At 41.0% G+C, this 27,398-nt stretch overlaps 2 protein-coding genes across 3 annotated transcripts in view; one reads left to right on the top strand and one right to left on the bottom strand.

Annotated features, from left to right (window-relative positions):
- NOXRED1 (NADP dependent oxidoreductase domain containing 1) overlaps window positions 1-18,792 on the top strand; it is a 23,890-nt gene extending 5,098 nt beyond the window's left edge. For both annotated transcript variants that reach the window (XM_013989197.2, XM_021099550.1), the window contains 5 exons: window positions 516-727; window positions 3,974-4,154; window positions 4,983-5,134; window positions 5,712-5,934; window positions 11,947-18,792. In XM_013989197.2, the coding sequence (XP_013844651.1) occupies window positions 516-727; window positions 3,974-4,154; window positions 4,983-5,134; window positions 5,712-5,934; window positions 11,947-12,124 (946 nt within the window). In that variant the 3' untranslated portion in view covers window positions 12,125-18,792. The remainder of the gene's footprint in view (window positions 1-515; window positions 728-3,973; window positions 4,155-4,982; window positions 5,135-5,711; window positions 5,935-11,946) is intronic.
- Window positions 13,067-27,398, bottom strand: SAMD15 (sterile alpha motif domain containing 15). The gene is given in 5 exon segments (XM_013989196.2): window positions 13,067-13,394; window positions 13,397-13,577; window positions 23,806-23,904; window positions 25,744-26,612; window positions 26,615-27,398. Coding segments are annotated over 5 exon segments (1,947 nt in total). The 5' UTR covers window positions 27,360-27,398; the 3' UTR covers window positions 13,067-13,341.

Raw genomic sequence — 27,398 nt, 5'->3', positions numbered from 1 at the left:
GTAACCCCCCCCAAAAAAAGGTTCATTTAAGAATGTTTTAGGAGTTCCCATTGTGGTGCAGCGGAAACGAATCCGACTAGAAATCATGAGGTTGTGGGTTCGATCCCTGGCCTTGCTCAGTGGGTTAAGGATCTGGCATTGCCGTGAGCTGTGGTGTAGGTCACAGATGCGGCTCGAATCTGGCATTGCTGTGGCTGTGGCATAGGCCAGTGGCTACAGCTCCGATTGGACCTCTAGCCTGGGAACCTCCACGTGCTGCGGATGCGACCTTAAAAAGACAAAAAAAAAAAAAAAAAGTTTTAAATAAGTGCTTTCTGGAACAATCTCTCGGGAGGAACATTTCATTCCCTAAGGAAGCTGGGTCAGTGGTATATAACGGGAATGCTTCTCTCTGAGGTACCTCAGGTTCACAGCAGGCTGCAGTGGAGGCGTCAAAGCAGAAAACGTCAGAGGTTGACAGTGAAGAAGGGCTGAAGGTGTGCATGTAGTTGTGTGTGTCTGTGTTCACTCTCCAGAGAGTTGTTCTCCAGAGAATCATTACAGGAGCAGCAAACGTCCAGATGTTCTATGCCTGGGATGCTTGAGGACACTCCTGATGACGAGGAGTTAAAGGTGGGCATCGTTGGAGGCGGCCACCTGGGGAAGCAGCTGGCTCACACACTGCTTCGGCTTGTCCCCATCCCTCCTGAGTGCCTGCGGATCTCCACTCGGAGGCCAGAGGCCCTGGGTGAGGAGCACTGGGTAGGAACGGGGCTTGGGTGGTGCCCTGTGGGTGGTGAGGAGGCTGTTTTGAAAGGGTCCCTCGGAAGAGGAATCCTTGACTATAGCAGGCTGAGCTCTCAGCTTGCGAGCCCTGAGAAACGCCAGAAAGATGGTCTTTTAACTTGTCCTGTAAAGCAACTTCTCCAATAAATGTTTATATCCATCTTTACTCCCTGTGCCTTTGGTGGTGAGATATCTTTCTGGGTCTTTGATACAGAGAAGCTTTCCAAACAGAATTCAAATCTTCTAACTGGGCCGGTTGGAGTATGGTGGGTGTTTCCCAGTTCCAAACATTTGGCCTTATTTTTTGAAAAATAGTATTTATCAAAAAAAAATTTTAATGTCCTGTAATAATTCCATTTGCCAACCTATGGTGATAGATATCAGAACAGTGGTTGTTTCTGGGGAGACTGAGAAGAGGCCCAAGGGGTTACCAAAGGGGCTAGTGGGGTGCAGAGGGGAGATAAATAGGAGTTTGGGATTAGCACATACACACTGCTGTATATACATAGGTGAACCAATAAGGACCTACTGTATAGCATAGGGAACTATACTCAATATCTTATGATAACCTATAATGGAAAAGAATCTGAAAATGAATATATATGTGTGTATGTGTGTGTGTGTGTATAGTTGGATCACTTTGATGGACACCTAAAACTAACACAACATTGTAAATCAACTATATTTCAATGGGAAAAAAAAGAAGAAGAGGGCCGAGGGAACTTTCTTGGGTGATGGAAATATGCTATATCTTGAGAGAGGTATGAGTTAACATGGGTGTATGCCTTTGTCAAAAAGAGTCAAACTGGAGTTCCCATTATGGCGCAGAGGAAGTGACTAGTATCCATGAGGATTCGGGTTCGATCCTTGGCCTTGCTCAGTGAGTTAAGGATCTGGTGTTGCTGTGAGCTGTGGTGTAGGTTCCTGCATTGCTGGGGCTGTGGTGTAGGCTGGCAGCTGTACTGTGATTTGACCTTTAGTCTGGGAACTTCCATATGCTGCGGGTGCAGGCCTAAAATGCCAAAAAATATAAATAAATAAATAACCTATAATCCCTTTACCAGGGTTATCGTTTTCTCTCCATTTTTCCCCTCTGATTAATATCAGATTATATCAGTAATTGATACTATACAAAGCTTTTTTGTATCCTGCTTTTTTCACTTCATGTATCATGAGCATATTTTCATATTATTTAACATTCTTTAAGATTGTATAATATTCTTAAATGTGACTGTATGATAATTTATGTAACTATGCCATATTTAGTAGGACTTGTGCATAATTTAAAAACAAAATTACTAGGTCAAAGAACAAGTACAGCGTTACTAAGATATACTTTATACATAATAAACTGCAAATTTTAGAAGTCTACAGTTTGAGGAGTTTCTGGTGCAGTGCAATGGGATCAGCAGTATCTTGGGAGTGCTAGGACACAGGTTCAATCCCTGGCCTGGCACAATGGGCTAAGGATAAGGTGTTACTGTAGCTGTGGCCTAGGTGGCAACTGGCTCAGATCTGATTCCTAGCCTGGGAACTCCATATGCGGTGGAGTGGCCAAAAAAGAAAAAAAAAGTGTACAATTTGATGTTTGGACAACATGTATACTACTGGGAAACCATCAACATAATCAAGGTAATGAACTTCTCTACCTCCCGCAGGCCCCCCAAACCCCCAGAAAACCACTGATCTGATTTCTGTCACTTCCAATTAGTTTGCACTTCATAGAAATTTGTATAAATGCAATCATACAGTTTGTGCTTTTTGGGGGTCTGAATTCTTTCACTCTGCATAATTATTTTGAGACATACCCATGTTTCATGTATTGATAGATATCCTTTTTATTTCCAACTACTGTTTCATCACATAGATATTCCATAGTTCATCTCTTCCTCAATTAATAGACACTCAGGTTGTTTCCAGTTTGAGGCTATTACAAAACCTGTTATGAACATTTGTGTACAAATATTGGTGTTGGAGAAATGCTTTTAATTTTTCTTGGGTAAATAAACACTTGGGAGTGGGGTGGCTGGGTCATATGGTAAGTAAATTTAATTTTTAAAGAAAGTTCTAATATATTTTTTCAAATTGACCTCCAGAGGATGCCGTTCAGGTAGAAACTTTCATTAGCACGATGTAAGAATACCCATTTTACCACATGCTTGCCAATGCTAGGGGTTTTCTTTTTTTATCACCATTTTAATATGCCTTTAACTTTTTTCTTGTCTTATTGTCTTTCCTTGATCACTAAAATAGGCTTATTGCTATTTCATCATTTAAAATTTTTTTGTCCAATTTTTCAGCTGGGGTACCTGTGTTATTTTTCTTAATGATTTTGAAATATTCTTTCTGTATTAAGGAAACTAAAATCACATCTTACCACTCAAGGCAAATTTCTTAAATCTCATCAATAGGATCAGATAGATGATATTTCAATAAAATGCATATATTCTTTGGGAAGCAATATGTTTATTAATAATAAAATCAGTTATAAAATATTACTGCATGCTGTATAAGGAAGCAAGAATTCAAAATGCTCAGCATCAGCTTCTATGAACTTTTGAGAACCAAACATGAAAGAAGAGCAGATGTGCATGTTTTCTAAACTTCGCCTTTGTCCTATGCATCTTCCTCCCTGGACGTACATGAGTGAGAATCTCAGCATCAGATTTATCACTTAACTCGTGGTGGTGAAGACTGGACCTCTCCAATGTCTAATATTCTGCTTTCCAGTAACACTTAAAAGATACTATCATACGTTTAACTTCAACCCAATCACGTAATTCTTGAAGCCTCAGTTTTTGCATCTATAATATAGGAATAGTACTAGCCTCTGGCCCCTAAGATCCTGCTGAGGATTCCCTTAGATAATGTATGCAAAGTACTTTGTACATTACCTGGTACATGATAAATTCAATAAATTGGAGCAGAAGGCTTCATTCAGACTTTTTCCTTCCTAAAAAAGAAAAAAAAAAATTGAAAAATTCCAGCATTTAGCCTAAACATGAGATGAGGATCTTACAATCTTGAGCACTGCTACAGTGGCCATAATTATAGGGTCAGGGCTTTTAGAAGGCATCAGGGAATCTCTTCTGATTTGTGTGGTGACAAGACTTGAGATAAAATAATTGCCATCCTCTTCCCCACACTTGATGCTGAGGTCAAAGTCCTTTCTACTGTGATTCTTCTGACTCCCTTTATTCCCGCCCAGATGAGTTCAAGAAGCTGGGGATCCAGTGCTTTTACTGCAACTCTTCCCTGGTACAGTGGGCCCACGTGGTATTCCTCTGCTGCCTGCCATCTCAGCTGCCTAACATCTGCTCAGAAATTCAAGCCAGCCTTGGAAAAGCTTGCATTGTGTACAGCTTTGTAGCTGCCATCCCAATACCCAGGTATCACGTGAGCGTGAGCACAGGACCGGCAAATCCTGTCTCCTCATCTCTACCCCTGCCCTTCCCTCTTGAGTTGGTCATTCTCAGTCATAAGGTGGAAGCAGCTTCGTAGGCAGAAGGACCCAGCCAACCTTGGTAATTGTGACTTCCCCACTTTTCCACCAACAGCACTTGTGGGTGGGACATTATTAGAACTGCAATGGGGGAGTTCCCGTCATGGTGCAGTGGTAAACAAATCCGACTGGGAACCATGAGGTTGCAGGTTCGACCCCTGCCGTTGCTCAGTGGGTTAAGGATCCGGCATTGTCATGAGCTGTGGTGTAGGTCGCAGACGCGGCTCAGATCCTGCGTTGCTGTGGCTCTGGCGTAGGCTGGCAGCTACAGCTCCGATTCGACCCCTAACCTGGGAACCTCCATATGCCGCGGGAGCAGCCCAAGAAATGGCAAAAAGACAAAAGAACTGCAATGGAGCATTGCTTCCAACTACTTGAAGCTGATGAGTGTTCCCTTGTACATTAGTGAGAAGGGAGACCACCAGTGAACAAAATGGGATGAAAAGAGATTGAGAGCAATCGCCAGATGTTATTTTTGCACCTCTAGTGTCTATCCCAGTTCCTGCCTACTGGTAACATTCAATATGTGTTAGGTGGATGGATGAACACTCCCGCTAAGAAGAGCTGCCCTCAGTGCTGATCCACACGTTTACACCTCTGAGCAGTGCTGTGCAGGGGACTGTGTTGTTGGGGCTGCATGTGAACTCAGGGGATCACATGGTGGGTTATTCCGGTCCTGGCCCTGCATTCCCTGTCTTGGTGGCTTTACTTTCAGGTTAAAACTCCTACTGAACCACACCAGTATCTTGCGGCCCCAGTACCAGTGTGTTGAAGATCTTGACCGCATCTGGGGAGCCAATAAGGAAATCACAGCTGCTCTCCAAGATCCTGTGATTCTTCAGGCTACCTGCCCCTACAGTCCTGCTGGTAATGACTCACCTTATTTTTGTCACTCTTAAAAATTACCTTCCTCTTGGCCTGTTGCTCTCCCACTGTAGAGGAGAGGAGTACAAGCTAGATACATTCTCAGCTATGTAGGTTTTGTATGGGAACAATTTTGGTGGCAAAAAAACCCCAGCCTTGATTAGGGAAATCTGAGACATATGATTAATCAGACCCTTTAAGGATGAATTGGAAACAACCAGAAGGGAGAGCCTACTTAAACAGGAGGATGCAATGTCTGGGCTCAGTGGCTTTTCTTGGCTGTTATCTTGCAGTTTTCTTTATGGACAAGGACCATTCTGGAGACGTGTAGAGATGTGTTTGTCATTAGCAACATCTGCCTTAGTCTGTTGGTCCTCCTGTGGTGGGGTCCACACATGATGTGTTATGAAGGACACAGGGCTCTTGGCCTGGGAAAGAGGAATGGTTGCTCCTCGCAAGGTTCATGTGACCCACCTGTCTTGGAAAAAAGGTGGCCATTCACTGTTCAGGGTTTGTCCTAGGTTCCCTGCAGACCTTTTTGGTGGTGCTGACTGGTATTTCCTTTCTCATCGATGTTTAGGGGGAGTGATCCTCAATCTTAAGTGGTTGGAGGGAGTGTTCTATGCCGCCATAAACACCTGCACAGCAAAGGACATGCCCCACTCACAGGTGCTGCAGCTTCTGAATGAGCTGTTCCTCTCCGTGCACTTCAAAGCCTATGGGAAAGACGGAGCATCTTGCCAGAAATTTCAAGCACAAGATTTTGTCAGCAAAGCCTACATCAAGAACCTGTTTCAGAAAAGGTAAGCTATCAGACAGCTGGCCATTTTAACTGCTGTCTTAGCACTTTATCTTTTTCCTTTCATGTTATCTTTAAAAATTTATTTAAAAAATACATTCCTGTAAAAAAAATCCAACTAGTGAAAAAGTTAAGAGCCCTTCTTTGTCCCCCAAATCCCATTTCATAGACTTTGCCTCCAATGGCTTTTTTTTTTTTTTTTTTTTTTTGTCTTTTTAGGGCTGCACTCATGGCATATGGAAGTTCCCAGGCTAGCGGTCCAATCGGAGATGTAGCCGCCAGCCTATGCCAGAGCCACAGCAACTCGGGATCCGAGCCGCTCTTCGACCTACACCACAGCTCACTGCAACGCTGGACCCTTAACCTCCTGAGTGAAGCCAGGAGTCGAACCTGCAACCTCATGGTCCCTAGTCGGATTCGTTAACTACTGAGCCACAATGGGAACTCCTCTAATGGCTTTTATATTTTTGTCCTTCTACCTATGCATTAACAAACAGATATTTATATTATGATGTTATAATATATATGTATATCTATATATACTTTTTAGAAACATAAAGACTATACTTACTATGTAGTGCATACCATTCTATGTAAGTACAATCATATGTACTTCATTTATGAGCACTGCGTAAGTACCCATTGGATACATTTATTTAATTAAATTTATTCATCCTATTTCCTCTCGATGGCGATATAGTTCCCCCACCCCACATTTCGCATAAAGGGCTGCTTTGAACACTTTCATTTTTAAACTTTGCATACTTGAACCAGTAGAACTTCTGGGCCAGAGATTATATATATTTTGTTTGATAGGTATTCCCAAATTGTTTATCAAAAACATGGTGCTTGCCTACATTTCTACCAATGGTGTGCAGGAATGCCATTTCTCTGTAACTTGCTAATTAACTATCGGATCATTCTTTCTAATCTAATCTAATAGGGACAAATTCTTGCCTTTGTTACCAGGGACTTCCATGTCACTAAATTTGCTGGATACTTTTAAATCCTTTTCTTCCTTGGCTATTGAACATGACACCCTTCTTGAAATAATCTCTTCTCTTAGCTTGCATGATACCCGCACATTCTAATTCTCTTATTTTTCTTCCTTTTTTAATTCTCTTTGTTTTCCGCCTTTGTCAGCTCCTCTTCTGCCGTATCCCTAAATCTGAGAGTTTTCAAGGCTCTGGCCTAGGCCGCCTTTTCTTTTCCTCCTACATTTTGTTCTTGGGTGATCTTTTTCACTTTGGGGATTTACGTTGTCATATGTAACTGTATTTCCGGCCTAGATGTCAGTTTTGCACCCAGGTAAGTTTGTACCCACCATCTCCACTCAGGAAGCCTCCCTGCTCTCATGCCTGTTCTTCCAGGGTTTCTTACCGAATTACCTGCTCCTCTGCAGAGCTGCTCAAGCCAGAACCCTAGAAGTAATCCTTCATCTTCCCCATCTCTTACTCTTCGTATTCTCATGACTCACCAGTGGCCTGTGATGCACTTTCAGTTTGGGGGTTTCCCTTCCCCCTTGTCTTGGGATTCCCTTCGCCTTTCTCTTCTGTCGCTGGGGTTTCTTTCCTGGACCTCTCTTCTGCTGGCTTAGTTCACTTCTTTAAGTCCTCTTCCAGTAGCTTCCTTAGAAAAGACTGCACAGGAAGCAATTTTTAGGGACTATGGCTGAAAATGTTTTTATTCTAACCTAATATTTTATTGAGAACATAGCCAGGTACAGAATCTAGGTTAGAAATACTTTTCCCTCAGAATTTTGAAGGCATTGTACTGTTGTCTGTCAGATTTTAGAACTGCTATTGAGAGGTACTGTGCCATTCTAATTCTTTAATTCATGCCCTGTCTGAAATCTGCTTCTTTTCTCTCTGGAAGCATATCGAATCTTTTGACCTTAGATTCCTGAAATTTTATTATGTGTCATGATGTTGGTCTGGGTTTTTTGTTTTGTTTTGTTTTGTTTTGTTTGGCCACTGCTTGTGGCATGCAGAAGTTCCTGGGCTAGGGGTTGAATCTGCACCACAGCTGTAACCAAAGCCATAGCAGTGACAATGCCAGATCCTTAACCCTCTGAGCCACAAGAGAACTCATATTTTCATTTTTGCTATATTTTTATTTTTAAAGTTCTTTTAGTTTCCAAATATTCCTTTTTTATATATATAGCATCCTGTTGTCATTTCCTATGTAATACATCTCTTATCCTTTTGAGAATGTAAATGATAAGAGTTTTTTCCTTCTCTGAGGAGTCTGTTTCCTTTGGGTTTTTTCTGCTCATTTGTTCTGGTCTCTTTCATTCCTTGTAGAGGCTTTCTTCAAGTATATGGAGAACCTTAACTGCTAATATTAGCTGGTTACTAAAAAGTTGCTTGGAAGCTCTGTTTGTCACTGTCGTTTTTACTACTGACTGATTTGCTTGGCTTTTTTCCTTGGGAAATCCTGAATACTGGTCTCTTTACATCTATGGGACTCAGCTTGAGGAAAGAAAGCTGTGTGTAGGAGTTCCCATCGTGGCGCAGTGGTTAACGAATCCAACTAGGAACCATGAGGTTGTGGGTTCGATCCCTGGCCTTTCTCAGTGGGTTAAGGATCCAGCGTTGCCATGAGCTGTGGTGTAGGTTGCAGACGCGGCTCAGATCCCATGTTGCTGTGGCTCTGGCGTAGGCTGGCGGCTATAGCTCTGATTCGACCCCTAGCCGGGGAACCTTCACATGCCGCGGGTGTGGCCCTAGAAAAGGCAAAAAGACAAAAAAAAAAAAAAAATAGTAATAGTAAAAAAAGAAAGCTGTGTGTATGTGTAGAGAGAGGTGTGGTCCTATCATTCACAATATATATTTTTCACTTTATTTCTCCCCTTTTCAGCATATCCTTGTTACTCAAATTGCTTGATAGCCATGTCATCCTCTTGGAGCTTGTTTAGAACTGCAGATTCTGGAGTTCCCGTCGTGGTTCAGTGGTTAATGAATCCAACTAGGAGCCATGAGGTTGCAGGTTCGATCCCTGGCCTCGCTCAGTGGGTTAAGGATCTGGTGTTGCCGTGAGCAGTGGTGTAGGTCACAGATGTGGCTCAGATCCCGAGTTGCTGTGGCTTGGTCGTAGTCCAGCGGCTACAGCTCCGATTAAACCTCTAGCCTGGGAACCTCCATATGCTTCAGGTGCAGCCCTGAAAAAGACAAAAAGAAAAAAAAAGAAATGCAGATTCTGGGGCCCTACCTCAGATCTATGGAATCAGAATCTGCATTTTTACAAGATCCCAGGTGATGTGCCCATTAAAGTTGGAGAAGTGCTGCTCTACAGTCTTGTTTATTTATTTATTTATTTATTTATTGTCTTTTTGCCTTTTCTAGGGCCGCTTCCCGAGGCATATGGAGGTTCCCAGGCTAGGGGTCTAATCTGCCTACACCAGAGCCACAGCAACATGGGATCTGAGCCGCATTTGCAACCTACACTACAGCTCATGGCAACGCAGGATCCTTAACCCACTGAGCAAGGCCAGGGATCGATCGAACCTGCAACCTCATGGTTCCTAGGTGGATTTGTTAACCACTGAGCCACAACGGGGACTCCTCTACAGTCTTTTAACAGATGATCTGTTACAATGGGAGGCATGGCATAATAATATTTCCACTATGACTATAGTTTCTCATATTCTGTTTGTATTTCTAATTTTTTTTCCCCTTTGGCTGCACCCTCAGCATGCAGAAGTTCCAGGGCCAAGAACTGAACTTGTGCCACAGCAGCGACCTGAGCCACAGCAATGACGATGCCAGATCCTTAACCCACTGAGCCATCAGGGAACTCCTAAGCTAACAAAGTTCAAAGTTATATCATCTGATGAATAGAACTTCATAAGTTTTACATCTTTTTGGTGGATTATACTTTTCAATCATATCCCCCCCTTTAAAAAATGTTTTATTTTTAGGGAGTTCCCATCGTGGTGCAGTGGTTAACGAATCCGACTAGGAACCATGAGGTTGCGGGTTTGATCCCTGGCCTCGCTCAGTGGGTTAAGGACCCGGCGTTGCCATGAGCTGTGGTGTAGGTCGCAGACTCGGCTCGGATCCAGCGTTGCTGTGGCTCTGGTGTAGGCCAGTGGCTACGGCTCAGACTCCACCCCTAGCCTGGGAACCTCCATATGCTGTGGGTGCGGCCCTAGAAAAAGGCAAAAAGACACACACAAAGTTTTATTTTTAGATAATTTTGATTCACTTGCAGTTTTTAAGAAATAATGAAGTAGTTCCCATTGTGGTGCAACGGAAATGAATCCAACTAGGAACCCTGAGGTTGTGGGTTCAATCCCTGGCCTCGCTCAGCAGGTTAAGGATCTGGCGTTGCTGTGAGCTCTTGGGTAGGTTGCAGTTGTGGCTCGGATCCCATGTTGCTGTGGCTGTGATGTAGGCCAGCAGCTGTAGCTCCGATTTGACCCCTAGCCTGGGAACCTCTATATGCTGTGGGTGTGGCCCTAAAGGGCAAAAAAAGAAAAAGAAAAAGAAAAAAGGAAAAAGAAATAATACAAAGAAATGCCATGTACCCATTTATCCATTTTCCCCCAGTGGTACAAACCACAGTACAATATCTACATATAGATATTGTAAAACTATGGTACAATAACACAACCAGGATACTGTCACTGATGCAGTCAAAATACAGAACAGTTATATAACAAGGGATCCCTCATGTTGGCCCCTCTTCCCCAACCTGGCAACCATTGACCTGTTCCCCATTTCTATGATTTTCTCATTTCAAGAATGTTATATACATGGAATCACAAATTATTATGCAACCCATGGGGATTGGCCTTTTTCATTCAGCATAATTCTGTGGGGATTCATTCAAGTTGCTGTATCAATAGTTTATTCCTTTTTATTGCTGAGTATTACGGCATGTACGTACCATAGTGTAATCATTCACCTGTTGAAGGACATCTGGGATGTTTCCAGTTTGGGGCTACTGTGATAGAGATGCTATATGAACATTCAGGTATAGGTTTTTGTGTAAACATAAGTTTTAATATCTCTGGATAGCTCAGGAGTGCAATGACTGGGTCATAAGGTAGCTGCATTTTTTTTAAGATGCTTCCAAACTGTTTTTCAAAGGAAATTATACTCTTTTACATCACTAGTAATATATAATTCAGTTTCTCTGCATCTGCACCAGCATTTGGTGTGGTCACTGATTTTTGTTTTATCATTACACTTATAGATCAATTTGTGGAGAATTGACGTCTTTATAATGATGAGTTTTCCCATCCATGTACACAGTAGGCCTCCCCATTTATTTTGATCTTATTTCATCAGCATTTTGTAGTTTTCAGTATGCAAGTCTTATACATGTTTTGTTAGCTTTTCACCTAAGTATTCCATTTTGTGTGTGTGAAAGGAATTGCACTTAAAATTTTGTCAAGTATTCATTGCTAGTATATATAAAAACAATTGATTTTTATATGTTTTTTTATATCCTACAACCTTGCTGAACTCATTTATTCTAGGAGATTTTTTTAACACTTTAAAACCCTGTCTTAATGCTTTTGTACTTGAATTCCAATATAGACCAATACTTAACATTGCCCCATTTTTATTTGTGTATTAACTTCTACTTCTTTCCCTATACAGTTGAAGAGGATAACTTTTTTTTTAAGAGGGCATTGTAAAAGAAATGAGGTTTTTTCATTCCTAATGGCCATCATCCTCTTATATATTTTCTTTCTAAATTTAAAGAAAATATATTGAAAAGGATGTCAATTTCATTGTCTTGATTGTTCTGTAATTATGACTTCTTCCCCAAATGCATAGAAATTGTACAGAATTGTGAAAACTCATAAGTACAATTAAATCTACATACTGAATAGCTTCAGCTGAATTTGTAATTTAACTATGAATTTTAATTAGTTTGATACAGAAAATGAAGAACCTTACTTCCAAGGGGAGGAATATTTTCTTTAAAGGAAATGTTTAACAGAAAAATCAGATGTATTGAACAAACATATAAAAGTAACAGTATTTTTTTTTTCCTACTTCAGGCCTTTCCCCTGGTTTGATCTGACTGCTGTACAACTCAAGGAAACTCCTTTTAGCAAGTATCTCTCAAACAGCACCACATTCCAGGACCACCTTACCCACCTATACTGTGATTCATTTGGCATCTCCCTAACCAGAGAAGAACAGTCAGAGGTTTCCACAGGCTCTCCATCCCAATAGGAGAAGATACCTCAGGAATCAAGATTTTTTTTTTTCTCTCTACAGTAGTTGTGCTCTGATTATAGCAATTGACAGTGGAAATCATGTCATTGCCTCAGCATATTTGGGTTATCGGCTTTGAGGAGCAACTGAATGAAACCACATAACCGGACACACTTAACAGTAAGCTGCTTCCCGAGGAAAGCCTTGTTAAATTCACTGTCTTCGAAAACTAAATTCAAGAAGTTATAATGTCATTATTAGATAGTTACATAAACTCTTGCTGTAGCATCCTTTTTCTGTAGCAGGATGAATATTCCTGTAACAGTACGTAGCTGACAAGTGATACAGCTTGATTTTCCTACCAGTTTGGATAGGAAAGTAAAATGTATGATAAACAGTCTTAATTGAAGTAGGACTCATTTTATGCTTATTGCAGCTATATGTTACTGTTCTGGTACTATCTTATTTAAGGCTGTTCCCATTTAAACCATTTTAAACCATAAAACCATTTTTAAGATAGCTGGCATTTATATTCAATGTCTAAAAATAATTTTGTGAAATACAGCTTTTATTCCTAGTGAGTCTTAGGAATAGGAAAGAGAAATTAGGTCTATAAAACTAGAGAGAAACTGGAGTCATTCAGGTGACAAGAAGTATTTGTAATTTCTCTGTGGAATGTGAGCATCTAGGATGACACTTGTCCCCCTGACTCTGGGAGTTTAGCCTAAGTACTTGGCTCTAGGTGGCAACTTTCTGTTTGTCATAAAGATATGAGGAGTTTTATTTTTCTTTGGATACGGACAGTTAACGTGTAAATAATGGATTATATCTGCCAAGGGGGAGATTGCCTTGTCTTTGCAATCTCTTTAGCAGCCTAATTTCGTGCCGATTCAATAGTAAAATTGTTTTTCTGCAATTACAAAGAGGATTATCTGGATTGGCAGTTCATTTTACTTTTAGTTCTATTTCCCCAACATGCTCCTACTACCAGATGCATTACTAGAATTTATCAGGAATTCTTACAATTACCCAGAAAGAGACTATTGCTATCTTTGTTTTAACAAGGGGCTAAATTGAAACAAAAAGGGAAGGTGCTGTGAGTCAGTGATAGAACCAGGAGTGGAGGCAGCAGTTCTAACTCTGCTCCTGGATGAAGAGGAGAAAAAGAAAATGCAGAGAGACTATACTCCCCCCTGTCATGTAGTTGGATTCTCAAGCCAAGTGAAACAGTTTCCCTATGGTTCGGTAGACTCTAATGCCACATCCTCTTCAGGGGCGGTTATTTTGAAGCATAATCCTGTAATCCTGCTGCTCGTACAAATTCAGACAGGGTCAAAGAATCAGATTTAACTCCGCTATGACCTTTCTGCTCTAAAAATAAGCCAATATTGTCCCTGTAGGGAAGGCTGATGCTGCGTGTGAATAGTGGCTCTTCAATTCCCAGTAGCTTCCGAGTATGCTGAGAAATTACCTGAAATGCAAGGATAATTTTTTAATGGGATTAACCTGTAAATACAACTAAATAAGTTTTATTTAGTTTCCTAGGCCTCCTGAATGCTAACCCCTTGAGCTATTTCTATTGGGAAATAAAATAATTAAATAACACATTGAGAGGCTTCCTGCTCTGGCCTTATCAAAACACAATTCTTAAGAGAAATATCACATGATTTATCTTTTTTTTTTTTTCCTTTTTGGCTGAACCCAGGGCATGTGGAAGTTCCCAGGCCAGGGATCAAACCCATGCCATAGCAGTGACCCAAGCCGTAGCAGTGACAACACCTGATCCTTACTGAGCTACAAGAGAACGCCATATGATTTATCTTTTAAAAAGTACCACTTAAGGGAGTTCCTGTCGTGGTGTAGTGGTTAATGAATCCGACTAGGAACCATGAGGTTGCGGGTTCAGTCCCTGGCCTTCCTCAGTGAGTTAAGGATCTGGCGTTACCGTGAGCTGTGGTGTAGTCGCAGATGCAGCTCGGATCCCGCGTTGGCTGTGGCTGTGGTGTAGGCTGGCGGCTACAGCTCCGATTCGACCCCTAGCCTGGGAACCTCCATATGCCGTGGGAAGCGGCCCTAGAAAAGCAAAAAGACAAAAACAAAACAAAACAAAAGTACCACTTAAAGATGTTTCTAGGCCTTTGCATCAGATAGCCATGGCTGGGTTCATTTCTTTTGGCTGAGCAGTCTGACCAATGATATGAGCAGACATTATGTTCACATTAGGAGCCATGACTGTCTCTAGGAAGGTTAATAAATAACTTGTCTATAAGGGGCTCAGTTAATATTCAGCTAAGAAAGAAACTCATTACCCAAATAGTTATTCAATTTGTTTGACTGAAAAGAAACCTCAAACGTGAAAAAGCAGAACTAAAATTCCAGTTATTATATTTGTATATTCTTTAAAAATATCTTTTGCCACAATTACCAGTGTCTCTAAAATAATTTGTATTCATTGAGTACCATGCCACTCGATATCCTAGGTTAAACTGTCATTGCATTTTCAATTTATAGTTTTAATTATAGGTCTATTATAACACGCTATTTGAATTCATATTCTGTATCTGAGTGAGAATGTAGTCCATGAAGTTGCTGCTAGAACACAAAGGAGTATCTGGAACGGATTTTTTTTTTTTTTAACTTTAAAATGGCCAGAGTTACAAGGTTTTAAAATTCACACCATGAAAAAATAAAATAAAATAAAATTCACATCATGCACAATTCTAAACCTGATGCATACTGCCCATTAGCAGTGCATTTGAGATAGGTAAGATACCTTTCTTCTCGAATCTTACTTGAATTGGTTTTGTTCAGACTCTAGGGATGGTGTGTGGATAAAAGACAGAGTCTACATAGTTGCTCTGCATTCCCAGTGGGAATGCTAATTGAGGTCTGTAGCAACTGAGGTTTCGGAGCACTGAGATCCAAATTACCACAGGCGGCTCTTAAGAATTCTCATTTGTAACTGATGCTGCTACACTGAGCCCTTGTCTGCTCAGCAACTCACTCTAACTCTCCTTCAGACTGTGTCTCACCAGCAGAGGTTATTTCACAAATATCCTGAGGCTGACGGCTGGTACCCCCCAGGAGGAACCCTGTAGTCATAACGCATTCATCATTAACCAAAAGAACTGTGTTTCTGCTGTAGGCAAACAGAATCCAATACTGTTGAATACTCTAATGCAGAAATGAAAAGTGTTCTAAAGCTCCTGGTTACATGTGGAATCAGGAAATAAAATCTAACCATCTCTAATTCAGTGATTTTTAAGGTATGTCTGAGGTTCACGGATGAATCATGAGAGTCCTCTGATGGGCTGTAAATTAGTCTATAACTGTGAGTTCTTTCTTTATTTCTGTTGAAAAACAAGCAATAAACAATTTTTGCCTAGGACTTAGGGCAAATTAGTAAGGATTATTAAAAATAGATATTCATGAAGAGTTTTATATAGAGTTTTCTAAGGATTCTTAATTCCATATTCTAGGATGGCAGCCTCTGCTGAGCACATACTTCACATGGCCTTAAGCAGATATGTGCAATGCCCACAGTTTTCAAGAAGATTCTATTATTTCCGTATCACCATTGTATCTTGTCCTGATTATGGTTTTCAAAGGCTACTATTCTTGCTTTTATGTGTTAACTACTAATGGTTTCGCTTTATAAATAACAATTTATTATGTGGGTATTTAGTTACCTTAGAGTATGTAACTATGCACATTTTCATAGCTGTTACCTATAATTTAATTAAACCTAAAGACATAACTGTGGTTCAGTACGAATCATCTATACCACTATTATTAAAGCAGATGTATAATGTCCTTAAAATCTTCTTGTTGATTCATATTACAGTATGGATTAATCTTTAATGCATTTTGCTAAGGAAAAGAAGCCATACTCAAAGGCTGCATTTTACTTGATTCCATTTACATGGCATCCTAGAAAAGGTAAAACTATAGGGACAAAAAGGTGAATAGTTGCCAGGGATTAGGTAGCAGAGTACACTGACTACAGCGGGGACCCAGGGGAAATTTTAGGGTGACAGAATCGTTCCGTGTGGTTCTGTGGTGATGGATACATGACCCTCCCTGTACATTGATCAAAACCCACAGAACTGTATACTAAAAAGAGTGACTTTACTGTAGGCAAATTTTTTTTTTTAACAGCCAGGATACTGTGGAAGCCCATGATGGAATATAGGCTGTAGACAAATTAATCTAACTGTATTACAAAGTAAGACACAAACTCACTGAAGGGGGAAGGGAAGAAAGGAGCTGACCTAAATAACTTGAACTTTGAAAAACTATGCTTTGTCTAGTGAGTTTAAGGCTAAAGGCAAAGAGAACTGTACCCAAATACTGTACTCTATTTGGTAAATTTCTCAGAGGGATACGTAGGTATAGATAAGCAGAGCCAGGTTTCTCACTGTCAGAGAAAGAAGTTATAAAGAAGCAAAGTGGGATAGTGGGTAGGAAGGATGCAGGCTAGTATGAACACTGTGGTGCTGGACTAAAGTCAAGGCTATCAGTAGGAACGAACTCATACCTACAGAAAAAAGCTACGTATTTGTGCATACATGGGTTAGTACATATACATATGTTTCCCATATCTTTCTGCTGAGAGCGCCTAGAAGCAGTAACGCCTCAGTAGCAACAAGCACAACTACTGACCACATCTTCGTTGCTAAATACCATTTTCTAATAAAAGCAACCAGGGCTCCTTGGAGACATGGCTGCTTCTAGGGTTGGAGCAAGAAAAATACAAAATGAATCTGAAGTAATGCGCAGTGCCAGAAAATGCTAAAAAATAAAAAAATAAGGGGAGCATGTAAAAAGGACACAGAAGACAAACTGAAAGACAAATGGGGGAGATGGGACAATTAAACACAGAAAAGTTCCTTAAGCAGAGTTCCAATTAAACATGGAAGGAATGAGAAAATAGAAAATTATTATTAGGACAACATGGTAATAACTGATGCAGGCAAGATCCATGAATGAATGCTAAAATTGGCAAAACTTAAGGGAGAAACAAGTTATTTGTATAGCCTCAAACTATCTTCCCCAATACGTTTCTGTCCATAAACTCTGTGATACTCATCCCACCAGGAGGTGGAGTTTAATTCCCCTCTCTGAGTGTCTGGGTTAGGCTTAGTAACTCATTTCTTCCTCCTTCCTCCCTTCCTTCCTCCCTCTCTCCCCTCTTTCCCCCTCCCTCCCTCCCTTTTTAGCCATCCTGGGGCATATGGACTTCCCAGATCCCAGCCACACTTCGGACCTGCAACAAACACAGTTGCAACCTACACATGACCCTTAACTGTGCCAGGGGAGGGATTAAACCTGTCACAGGGCTCCAGAGATGCCACTGATCCTGCTGTGCCATAGCGGGAATTCTAATAACTCACTTCTATTGAATAATGCAGGAAAAGGGAAACATGGTAACTTTGTAATGAAGAAACTACCTTAACCCAGTGCTCAAAGTTAACATCTCCAGTTAGTCATGCTGATACCATGTACCCCTGATTTGATTAGCTAAGATGGGCTCATCATCTCTGTGGGAGTCTCCCTCCAAAGCATAATCTCATGGGAAACATGAGGCAAACTCAAACTGAGGTAAATCTACAAAATACGTGCCTACTACTCTTGAAAGTGTCAAGGTCATGAAAGACAAAGAAAGATCAAGAAAATGTCACATATTGGAGGAGACCAAGGAAACTTGACAGCTAAGTGCAAGGTGATTTCCCCAACTGGATCCTGGAATGAAAACAGGACATCAGATCTCAAAATTTATAAACACCTTCTGCAGCTCAATACCAAAAAAACAAACAACCCCATCCAAAAATGGGCAGAAGATCTAAACAGACAATTCTCCAAAGAAGACATACAGATGGCCAAAAAACACATGAAAAGATGTTCAACATCACTCATTATTAGAGAAATGCAAATCAAAACCACAATGAGGTACCACCTTAAACCAGCCAGAATGGCCATCATCAAAAAGTCTACAAACAATAAGTGCTGGAGAGGGTGTGGAGAAAAAGGAACCCTAGTACACTGTTGGTGGGAATGTAAATTGGTGCAACCACTGTGCAAAACAGTATGGAGATTCCTCAGAAAACTAAAAATAGAACTACCATTTGATCCAGCAATCCCATTCCTGGGCATCTATCCAGAGAAAACCATGACTCACAAAGACACATGTACTCCAATGTTCACTGCAGCACTATTTTCAATAGCCAAGACATGGAAACAACCTAAATGTCCATCGACAGAGGAGTGGATAAAGAAGATGTGGTACATATACACAATGGAATATTACTCAGCCATTAAAAGTAACGAAATACCGGCATTTTTAGCAACATGGATGGACCTAGAAATTATCATGCTAAGTGAAGTCAGCCATACAATGAGACACCAACATCAAATGCTTTCACTGACATGTGGAATCTGAAAAAAGGACACAAAGAACTTCTTTGCAGAACAGTTACTGACTCACTGACTTTGAAAAATTTATGGTTTCCAAACAAAACAGTTTGGGGGTGGGGGGGGGTTCACTGGGGTTGTGGGATGAAAATCCTATGAAATTGGATTGTGATGATCATTGTACAACTATAAATGTAATAAATTTACTGAGTAATAAAAAAAGGACATCAGTGTAAAAATTGCAGAAATGTGAATAAAGTCTGCAGTTTGTTTAACAGTGCTGTGCTGGTATTAATTTCTTAGTTTTGATAAATGTACCGTGGTTACATCAGATGTTAACATTGCGAGAAGCTTTAAGAGGACATAGGAACTCTCTGTACCATCTTTACAAATGTTCTATAAAACTAAAATCATTTGAAACTTAAAAATTAAAAAAATTTTAGTGACAACTGCTGACATGAATGTGTGCTATTTAAATAACTTATAATAAGGGAGAAGTGCCCGTCGTGGCTCAGTGGTTAATGAATCTGACTAGGAACCATGAGGTTGCAGGTTCAATCCCTGCCCTTGCTCAGTGGGTTAAGGATCCAGCGTTGCCATGAGCTGTGGCGTAGGTCGCAGGTGCGGCTCGGATCCTGCATTGCTGTGGCTCTGGTGTAGGCCAGCAGCTACAGCTCTGATTAGACCCCTAGCCTGGGAACCTCCATATGCCACGGGAGTGGCCCAAGAAATGGCAAAAAAGACAAAAATAAATAAATAAATAAATAAATAACTTATAATAAGGGAGAAGTAGTAAAAATGCTGAGATATAAAGTTTATAAGGCAGCACTTTGTAATATAAAATCATGCAGAAGGAATAAATAAATTCGTCTATGGTCTTCTCCAAATGTTTATCACAGATTCTTTTGATCACTTGATGGAATGAAGAGTTAAAAATATTTTGAGAATTATTTTGTAAGACAGAAAGCTGAAGCAAGAGCAGTGCTATCCTGTCTAGCTTTTCCTTGGATAAATGATTGACTTTCTCTGCAAATCAGAACTACCAGGTACCACCTCATACCAGTCAGAATGGCAATCATTAAAAAGTCTATAATAAATGCTGGAGAGGGTGTGAAGAAAAGGGAACTCCGACATTGTTGGTGGAAATGTAAATTGGTGGAGGCTCTGTAGAAAACAGTGCAGAGGTTCCTCAAAAAACTAAAAGTAGAGTTGCCATGTGATCCAGCAATCCCATTCCTGAGTATTTATCCATACAAAACTGTAGTTTGAAAAGATACATGCACCCTAATGTTCACAGCAGCACTATTTACAGTAGCCAAGACATAGAAACAACCTCAACGTCCATAGACAGAGAATGGATAAAGATGTGGTGCATATATACAGTGTAATATTAGCCATTAAAAAGAATGAAATAATGCCATTTATACAGCTACATGGATGGACCTAGAGATTATCATATTAATTAAGCAAAGTAAGTCAGAAAAACATAAATACTGTATGATACTACTTATAGGTGCAATCTAAAACATTACACAAATCAACATATCTATGAAACAAAAACAGACCCACAGATATAGAGAACAGACTTGTGCTAAGGAGGAATGGCAGTGGGGGAGGGAAGGATTGGGAGTTTGGGATTAGCAGAGGCAAACTATTATATATAGGATGGATAAATGACAAGGTCTTACTGCCATAGCACAGGGAACTATAGTCACTATCCTGTGATAAACCAAAATGGAAAAGAATATGAAAAAGAATATTTATGTATGGCTGAGTTACTTTGCAGTATAGCAGAAATTAACACTGTAAATCAACTATACTTCAGTACAATTTTTAAAAAGCACTATGTAATTAAGAATAGCAAAAAAAAAAAATTGACTCTCCCATTTTTACCAAGCTAGAGCATCACTATAAATGGGAAAAGCTAGATAGTGGTTTCCCGAGCTTCCTTGGCCAAATGAAAAAAAGAATTAGTGTTTCTATCCTTCTGCACTCCTCACCAGTCTCACCTATATATTTAGCCCTTCTCTACTCTCCTTAATATGTTATAGAAAGGACAGAAAGAAAGGTGAGTTATTTCTGTAGGTGAAGCATGAATAACTGCAAAATTATGGAAGTAAAGGGAAGTCAAGGAACTGCCCCATGACCTAACTACAAGGCTTGTAAATGGGATGCATAGTTCGAATGTGATTCAATTTCTCGGCAGCATGTCCAGAGTTCTGTACAGTCAAGCACCCTGCCCCGATTCTTCCCACTTTCCAAAGCCTGTGAATGCTGATAACAGAGACTTAGCAAGAAAAAGATGACTACACTGCTTAAGTGTTTTTACAGGATAAATTACCGATGCACTGTGCTAGAGATATAACGGTGTGGTTAGAAATGCTCAGTGTATAGGTAAGGAAGGGAACTGTAACACACTTAAGTCATGTATCATCTCTAAAAAGTTACCTGTGGCATCGTGTCATAGCTTTTCTATGTGGACCTGTCAGGCAAAACCTATCGAACATACTTTTGAACATCGTGATCTTCGTTACCCCCGTAACATCAAGAGAGGCCATTTTTGTCTGATGACTTTGATAACACATATTCCGAAGTTTGTTTATTCAAACCTCTTGGAATATAAGGATATATACCACTGGGTTCATCACTTATTCTTATGGATTTCAGAAGATTTTAAGACCTCTTGTTTCTTCCAAGACAAGAAAGGGCATAATTAGAATTTTTATAATTGTGTGTTGATATTGTACCTTGGGAGTTAAAATGTCAAGGAAGCAAAATGAATTGGCAGACTCTTAAAAATGCTTCCTCATGATAAAAAGTTGAAGTTCTTAGTACTTAAAAGTTTTAGGAATTTGGATTACAAGTTACTATTTTGCATATTTTGTCCCTTCTTTTTATTTAGAAGATACAGTGTACTATAAACATAAGTAGAAATCAGAGCTCATAAAAACAGCTGTATCATCTCTGAACATAAAAAGAAGATATTTATCTTGTAGTATTTGGTAGCTCTATGAAGGCATGGTTGGAAATACTAATTTGTAATAAATGGTCCTTTTCTACATAACGTATATGTAGGTTCACAATTACACGTAGATTCAGTTAAAAAATTTTTTTTGTCTTTTTTTTTTTTAGGACTCCACCCAAGGCATATGGAAGTTCCCAGGCTAGAGGTCAAATTGGAACTGCAGCTATAGGCCTATACCACAGCCACAGCCACAGCCACAGCAACGGGGCATCTGAGCCTTGTCTGTGACCTACACTGCAGCTCATGGCGATGCTGGATCCTTAACCCACTGAGCAGGGTCAGGGATCAAACCCGCTTCTTCATGGGTACTAGTTGGGTTCATTACTGCTGAATCACCACAGGAACTCCACAAAATTATTCATTTAGAGAATAAGACGACTATACTGCAATATATTATAGTGGTTTAAATAGAGCATAGATTGGGATATTATACAGAATAGATGTGAATCCTGGCTCTTAAACGTACTATATGAATGATCTTGTGTAATTTGCTTCACCTTTCTGGGCCTCAGTTTTCTCTTCTTTAACATGGGGATTAAGTGAAATAATGTATGTATGATGTCCAACACACAGTAAGCACTCAGAAAGGATAGCTGTTGATAGAGTTCAGGAGATTAAATCTTCACTTAGGATTATGTGTTTAACAATTTAATTTTCTTTATATCTTGTTGCCAGGAAAAGGACTTTAGGTATTAATGAGTATAGTTTTCTTATTTTCTAAACTATATGACTTATGGAATTATATGGTTCTAAGGCCTGATCAAGAGTCACCTAGAGAACAAATTCCAGGGCCTACCTTAGGTCTAATGACTCAAAATCTCTGGAGTGTGGAGCCTAGGAATCTTTTTTTTTTTTTCTTTTTTTTTTTAAAAAAATCTCAGGATTTCTCGTCGTGGCGCAGTGGCTAACGAATCCAACTAAGAACCATGAAGTTGCGGGTTCGATCCCTGCCCTTGCTCAGTGGGTCAAGGTTCCGGCATTGCTGTGAGCTGTGGTGTAGGTCGCAGATGTGGCTCGGATCCCACGTTGCTGTGGCTCTGGCGTAGGCTGGCAGCTACAGCTCCGATTCGATCCCAGCCCGGGAACCTCCATGTGCCACAGGAGCGGCCCAAGAAATGGCAAAAAGACAAAAAAAAAAAAAAAAAAAAAAAAAACCAACCAACCAAACAAACAAACAAAAAACTCATCTGATTCCAAAGTCCATCCAAAACTGAGAACCACTGAGGCAGAGAATTTATGGGCAAGAGTGTGCTGAATGAAACCACTGGTATGTTCAGTTGGGGGTATTCAAGGAAAGGTTACAAATGAGATTATGTCCATGAAGCTTTGTAAACTACAAACACCATAAACAGAAAGTACTGCTGCACAAGGAAGCATAATCATGGTCTGTCGGTGTTGCAGAGACCTTAGGAAATTAAGGTCCAGAGAGGTTAAGGTAACTTCCTTCAAAGTTAGGTAGCAAAGCAGACAAAGCACATATGGTGTTATAACAAAGTGCCAATGGGTGTTAGACGTAAAATGTATGAGAACTTTGGAGGAAAGGTTACTGTGGGCTGCGAAGGGCAGGAAAGACTTCATGGGGAGATGAGAATGGATCCTCATGATGAGGGATGTTTAAGATTCCTGTTAGTCATGCAAGTGAAGAGGGAGCTGAACAAAGATGCTGAGGGAGGAATGCACAAGACAGGTTTGAGGTGTGAGCTGGACCTGTGACACTGGAGCAGTAGGCGAGAGAAGAGTGGTTGGGGAAAATCCGTGGAGGGCCTTGAATCCTAAGCTAAAGAGTTGCGACTCCCTTGTAAGTAGAGGGGATCCAAAGAAGGTTTCTGAATAGTACACTGTATAGAGTTGGAAGATAAGAATCTAAAAGCAGGACAATTGGAGTTCCCATCGTGGCGCAGTGGTTAACGAATCCAACTAGGAACCATGAGGTTGTGGGTTCGATCCCTGCCCTTGCTCAGTGGGTTGACGATCCGGCGTTGCCGGGAGCTGTGGTGTAGGTTGCAGATGTGGCTCAGATCCGTGTTGCTGTGGCTCTGGTGTAGGCCGGAGGCTACAGCTCTGATTCGACCCCTAGCCTGGGAACTTCCACATGCCACAGGAGCGGCCCTAGAAAAGGCAAAAAAAGACAAAAACAAAAAAATAAAAATAGAATAAATAAAAGCAGGACCCTTGAATGCAAAGAGCCTAAGGACAGAGGCTAAATGTAGGAAGCTACTGGAAGATGGTAGCACGGCCACAGGGCTCTATACACGCAACTCACCTTCATGTCCTGAAAATCTGTTATCCCCATGTGAGGGAGGTTTGAGCAGTTTACATGGATGAGTTTTCGGCCACTGATGAAGTTTGTGGTAAAACACTCCTGTCAGCACAATGAGAGCATCACTCAAAAGAGGTATGGCAAATACAGGAAGAAAAGAAAGCAAGACAGAGGAAAGAAGGGGGAAGGAAGGCAGGAAGGCGGGAGGAATGCCTCAATCATGTTTGTCTTTAGTTCTACACTGAGAAAAAAATTTAATTTAAAATTTGAATTTAATAATAATCCTAATAATCCCACATATTTTCCATCTAAACTCTTGATTGGATTTCATATTGCTGCTTCACTTTTTTTTTTTTTTTTTTTTTTTTTGGTGGCATGATACAGCTAGGGCTTCTTTCACACTTCAACTACACTTTTAAATACAAGGTACCAAAGATTTAAGATCTCGTGTTGTTTGTAGTAGCCTAAGAACATAACTGGCACCAGTGACATAAGAGAATTCACATTATTTTTTTTAAAAAAATTCTGTCCTTTCGGAGTTCCCGTTGTGGTGCAGTGGTTAATGAATCCGACTAGGAGCCATGAGGTTGTGGGTTTGATCCCTGGCCTTACTCAGTGGGTTAAGGACCCGGCATTGCCGTGATCTGTGGTGTAGGTCGCAGACGCGGCTCGGATCCTGCGTTGCCGTGGCTCCGGCGTAGGCTGGTAGCTACAGCTCCAATTAGACCCCTAGCCTGGGAACCTCCATATGCCGTGGGAGCGGCCCTAGAAAAGGCAAAAAGACAAAAAAAAAATTTTCTGGGAGTTCCCGTCGTGGCGCAGTGGTTAACGAATCCGACTAGGAACCATGAGGTTGTGGGTTCGGTCCCTGCCCTTGCTCAGTGGGTTAACGATCCGGCATTGCCGTGAGCTGTGGTGTAGGTTGCAGACTCGGCTCGGATCCCGCGTTGCTGTGGCTCTGGCATAGGCCGGTGGCTACAGCTCCGATTGGACCCCTAGCCTGGGAACCTCCATATGCCGCGGGAGCGGCCCAAGAAATAGCAACAACAACAACAACAAAAGACAAAAAAAAAAAAAAAAATTTTCTGTCCTTTTAATTTTCCTGCCTTTTATTTATTTATTTAGGCCATGCCCATGGCATGCAGAAGTTCCCAGGGCCAGGGATCAAACCCATGCCACAGCAGTGAAAACATCTGATCCTTAACTGCTTGGCCACCAGGGAACTCCCTCAAACTATATATTTTTAAACAAAATTATTCTTGGTTAATTAGGTATATAGTTCCTGCTGTGGTGCGATGGGATCAGTGGCCTCATTGGAGTGCAGGGACACAGGTTCGATCCCCAGCCCAGCAATGGTAGGTTAAAGGATCTGGTGGTGTTGCTGCAGTATGGGTTGCCACTATGGCTGGGATCTGAGCCCTGGCCTGGGAACAACCATATGCCACGGAGTGGCCGAGAGAGAGAAAGCAAAAACAACAACAACAACAACAACAAAACCCATAATTGGCTATATAAATTAATACTGTTAGGTGCTCTTGATATATATAACACATTTGGGGCAGACACTTAAGATTAATAGTACCAGTTCAAGTTAAGGGAGCTGCTACAGAAACAACTTGACAAAGTACCAAAAAGTCTATCTTGGACAAAATCCTTTTTAAAAATATAGATTTTTATGAAAAGAAGCCTATATAAATCTCTTAGTCTTTATTCAAGCATGGCAGACACATATAATCACTGTGATGAATAGGAAAAACAAACAAATCCTTCTCCCAATATACAAATATATGCATATCAGTAAAAAGGCTAAAATTAAAATCCAAATTACCTCTAGTCCATGACTCTTCTATACTCCAAAAAGTGGCAAAAGCTCAGGGAAGGGTATAGGAATAAGAGGTGAAGGAATGAGTAAAGGATTTCCAAAAAATGTTAATTTTGTACCTTATATTGAGGGAAGCCTAGCTGGCTAATCCACTCTGCAACTTCCTCTGGGCTCCATTCAAGATACTCAAATTGTAAGTGAGTATGCTTGGGGTGCCTGGTTTTTTTATGAACCAGTTTCATGGACCCTGGGGACAGATTTACAACTTCCTTTTCACTAGATGATTCTCTTAAATCCTTCCGACACTCAAAGAAATATGAGTAAAATTCATAATTGGCATCAGAAAGCTGAAACAGACTCTGGAGTTCTTTAGAAAACTCATAATCTGTATTCACTAAGTTTGCTTCACTTACTGTAAGAGACCCTGACACAGAGTCTTTTGAAACTTTTTTAGTTTCATTTAGTAACAACTTTCCGATTTGATGGTCAGAGTGCTCTAGCTCTTCCTGGTCTGCAGAATGCTTAAATTCAATTGGTTCTGGCCTAGCTTCCTTGGCAAATTCTACATGTGTCTCTTTTCCAAGTAGTGGTTCTGTATAATCTGGTAACTCCAAATCTCCCTCCTTAGTTGGCTCTGTTTGTGTCTTCTCTTGCACTTCTGGTTTGGTCTGCTGTGGTGGCATTTGATCTGTTTCCTCAGTTGACTTTCTTGGTTCTATCTTTGGAAACGCTGGGTCAGTCTCTTCTGGTGGATCTAGAACTTTCTCCACAGTTGACTTTCTTTGTGGCTCCTCTTGAACTTCTGGTTTGGCCTCTCCTGGGAGCTCTGGAACTGTTTCCTCAATTGGTTTTCTTGATTTTTCCTCAGAAAACTCTGATTTGATCTCCTCTAGTGGCTCTGACATTTTCTCTTCAGTTGATTTTCTTTGTGTGTCCTCAGCGGACAGACTTGGTTTCTCTGCTGGAATCTCTGCTTTGGCCTGCCCAGTGGCTCTGTCCTTTTCTCAGGTGACTTACTTTGTGTCTCCTCTGGAATTTCTGGTGTAGCCATCTTTAGTGGCTGTAGAGCGTCCTCTTCCATTGATTTTCGTGGTGTCTCACTTGGATATTCAGGTTTGGTCTGCTCTATAGGTTCCAGACCTGTCTCTTCATATTGCTCTCTAAGTGATTCCTCCCGAACCTCTGGTTTGGTCTCCTCTACTAACTCTAATCTTGTCTCACTCATGGTGGACCCTGGGACCGCAGACTCGGCTTCCTTTGGTAGCTCTAGGTCTGTTTCCTTAGCTGACTCTATGTGTACATCTTCTGTAACATTCGATCTGGCTTCCTCTTCTGGCTGCTCCCCCTTTTTGTCCGCAGGGACCTCCACATCCTTGAAAAGCTCTCCTCCTACCTGTCTGGATGTCTCTGACCTTACCTCTTGGGGAATCCCTAGCTCAGTCTCGTTGGAAAAGTATATCTCAGACTTGTTGGGAATCTCTTCTTCGGACACGCGGGTTGGTTTTAGGAGTGGGTGTCCTTCCTTAGCACTCTCCCATGCTCCCTCTTTGAAGTCCTCTTCCTCTGTCTCTGGCTCTTGTTCAGTCTCCACAGGTACCTCCAGGCTTCCCTCGGCCATGACGTCTGGTTCGTCATCTTCAGTCACCTTAGGAGACTCAGGCAGTTTTGCTTTCTCATACGGCAGGTTTTCATCTTCACCCAGATCAGAATCGTAATCTTCTGGGACTTCAGCCATGACGCAGCTGAGCCGACGCGCTCAGGCCTCCTAGCAACC

Source organism: Sus scrofa, chromosome 7 (genome assembly GCF_000003025.6).
Source record: "Sus scrofa isolate TJ Tabasco breed Duroc chromosome 7, Sscrofa11.1, whole genome shotgun sequence".
Classification (NCBI taxonomy): domain Eukaryota; kingdom Metazoa; phylum Chordata; class Mammalia; order Artiodactyla; family Suidae; genus Sus; species Sus scrofa.
Note: the sequence above shows the minus strand (reverse complement) of the source record. Positions and strands in the feature narration are given on the sequence as shown.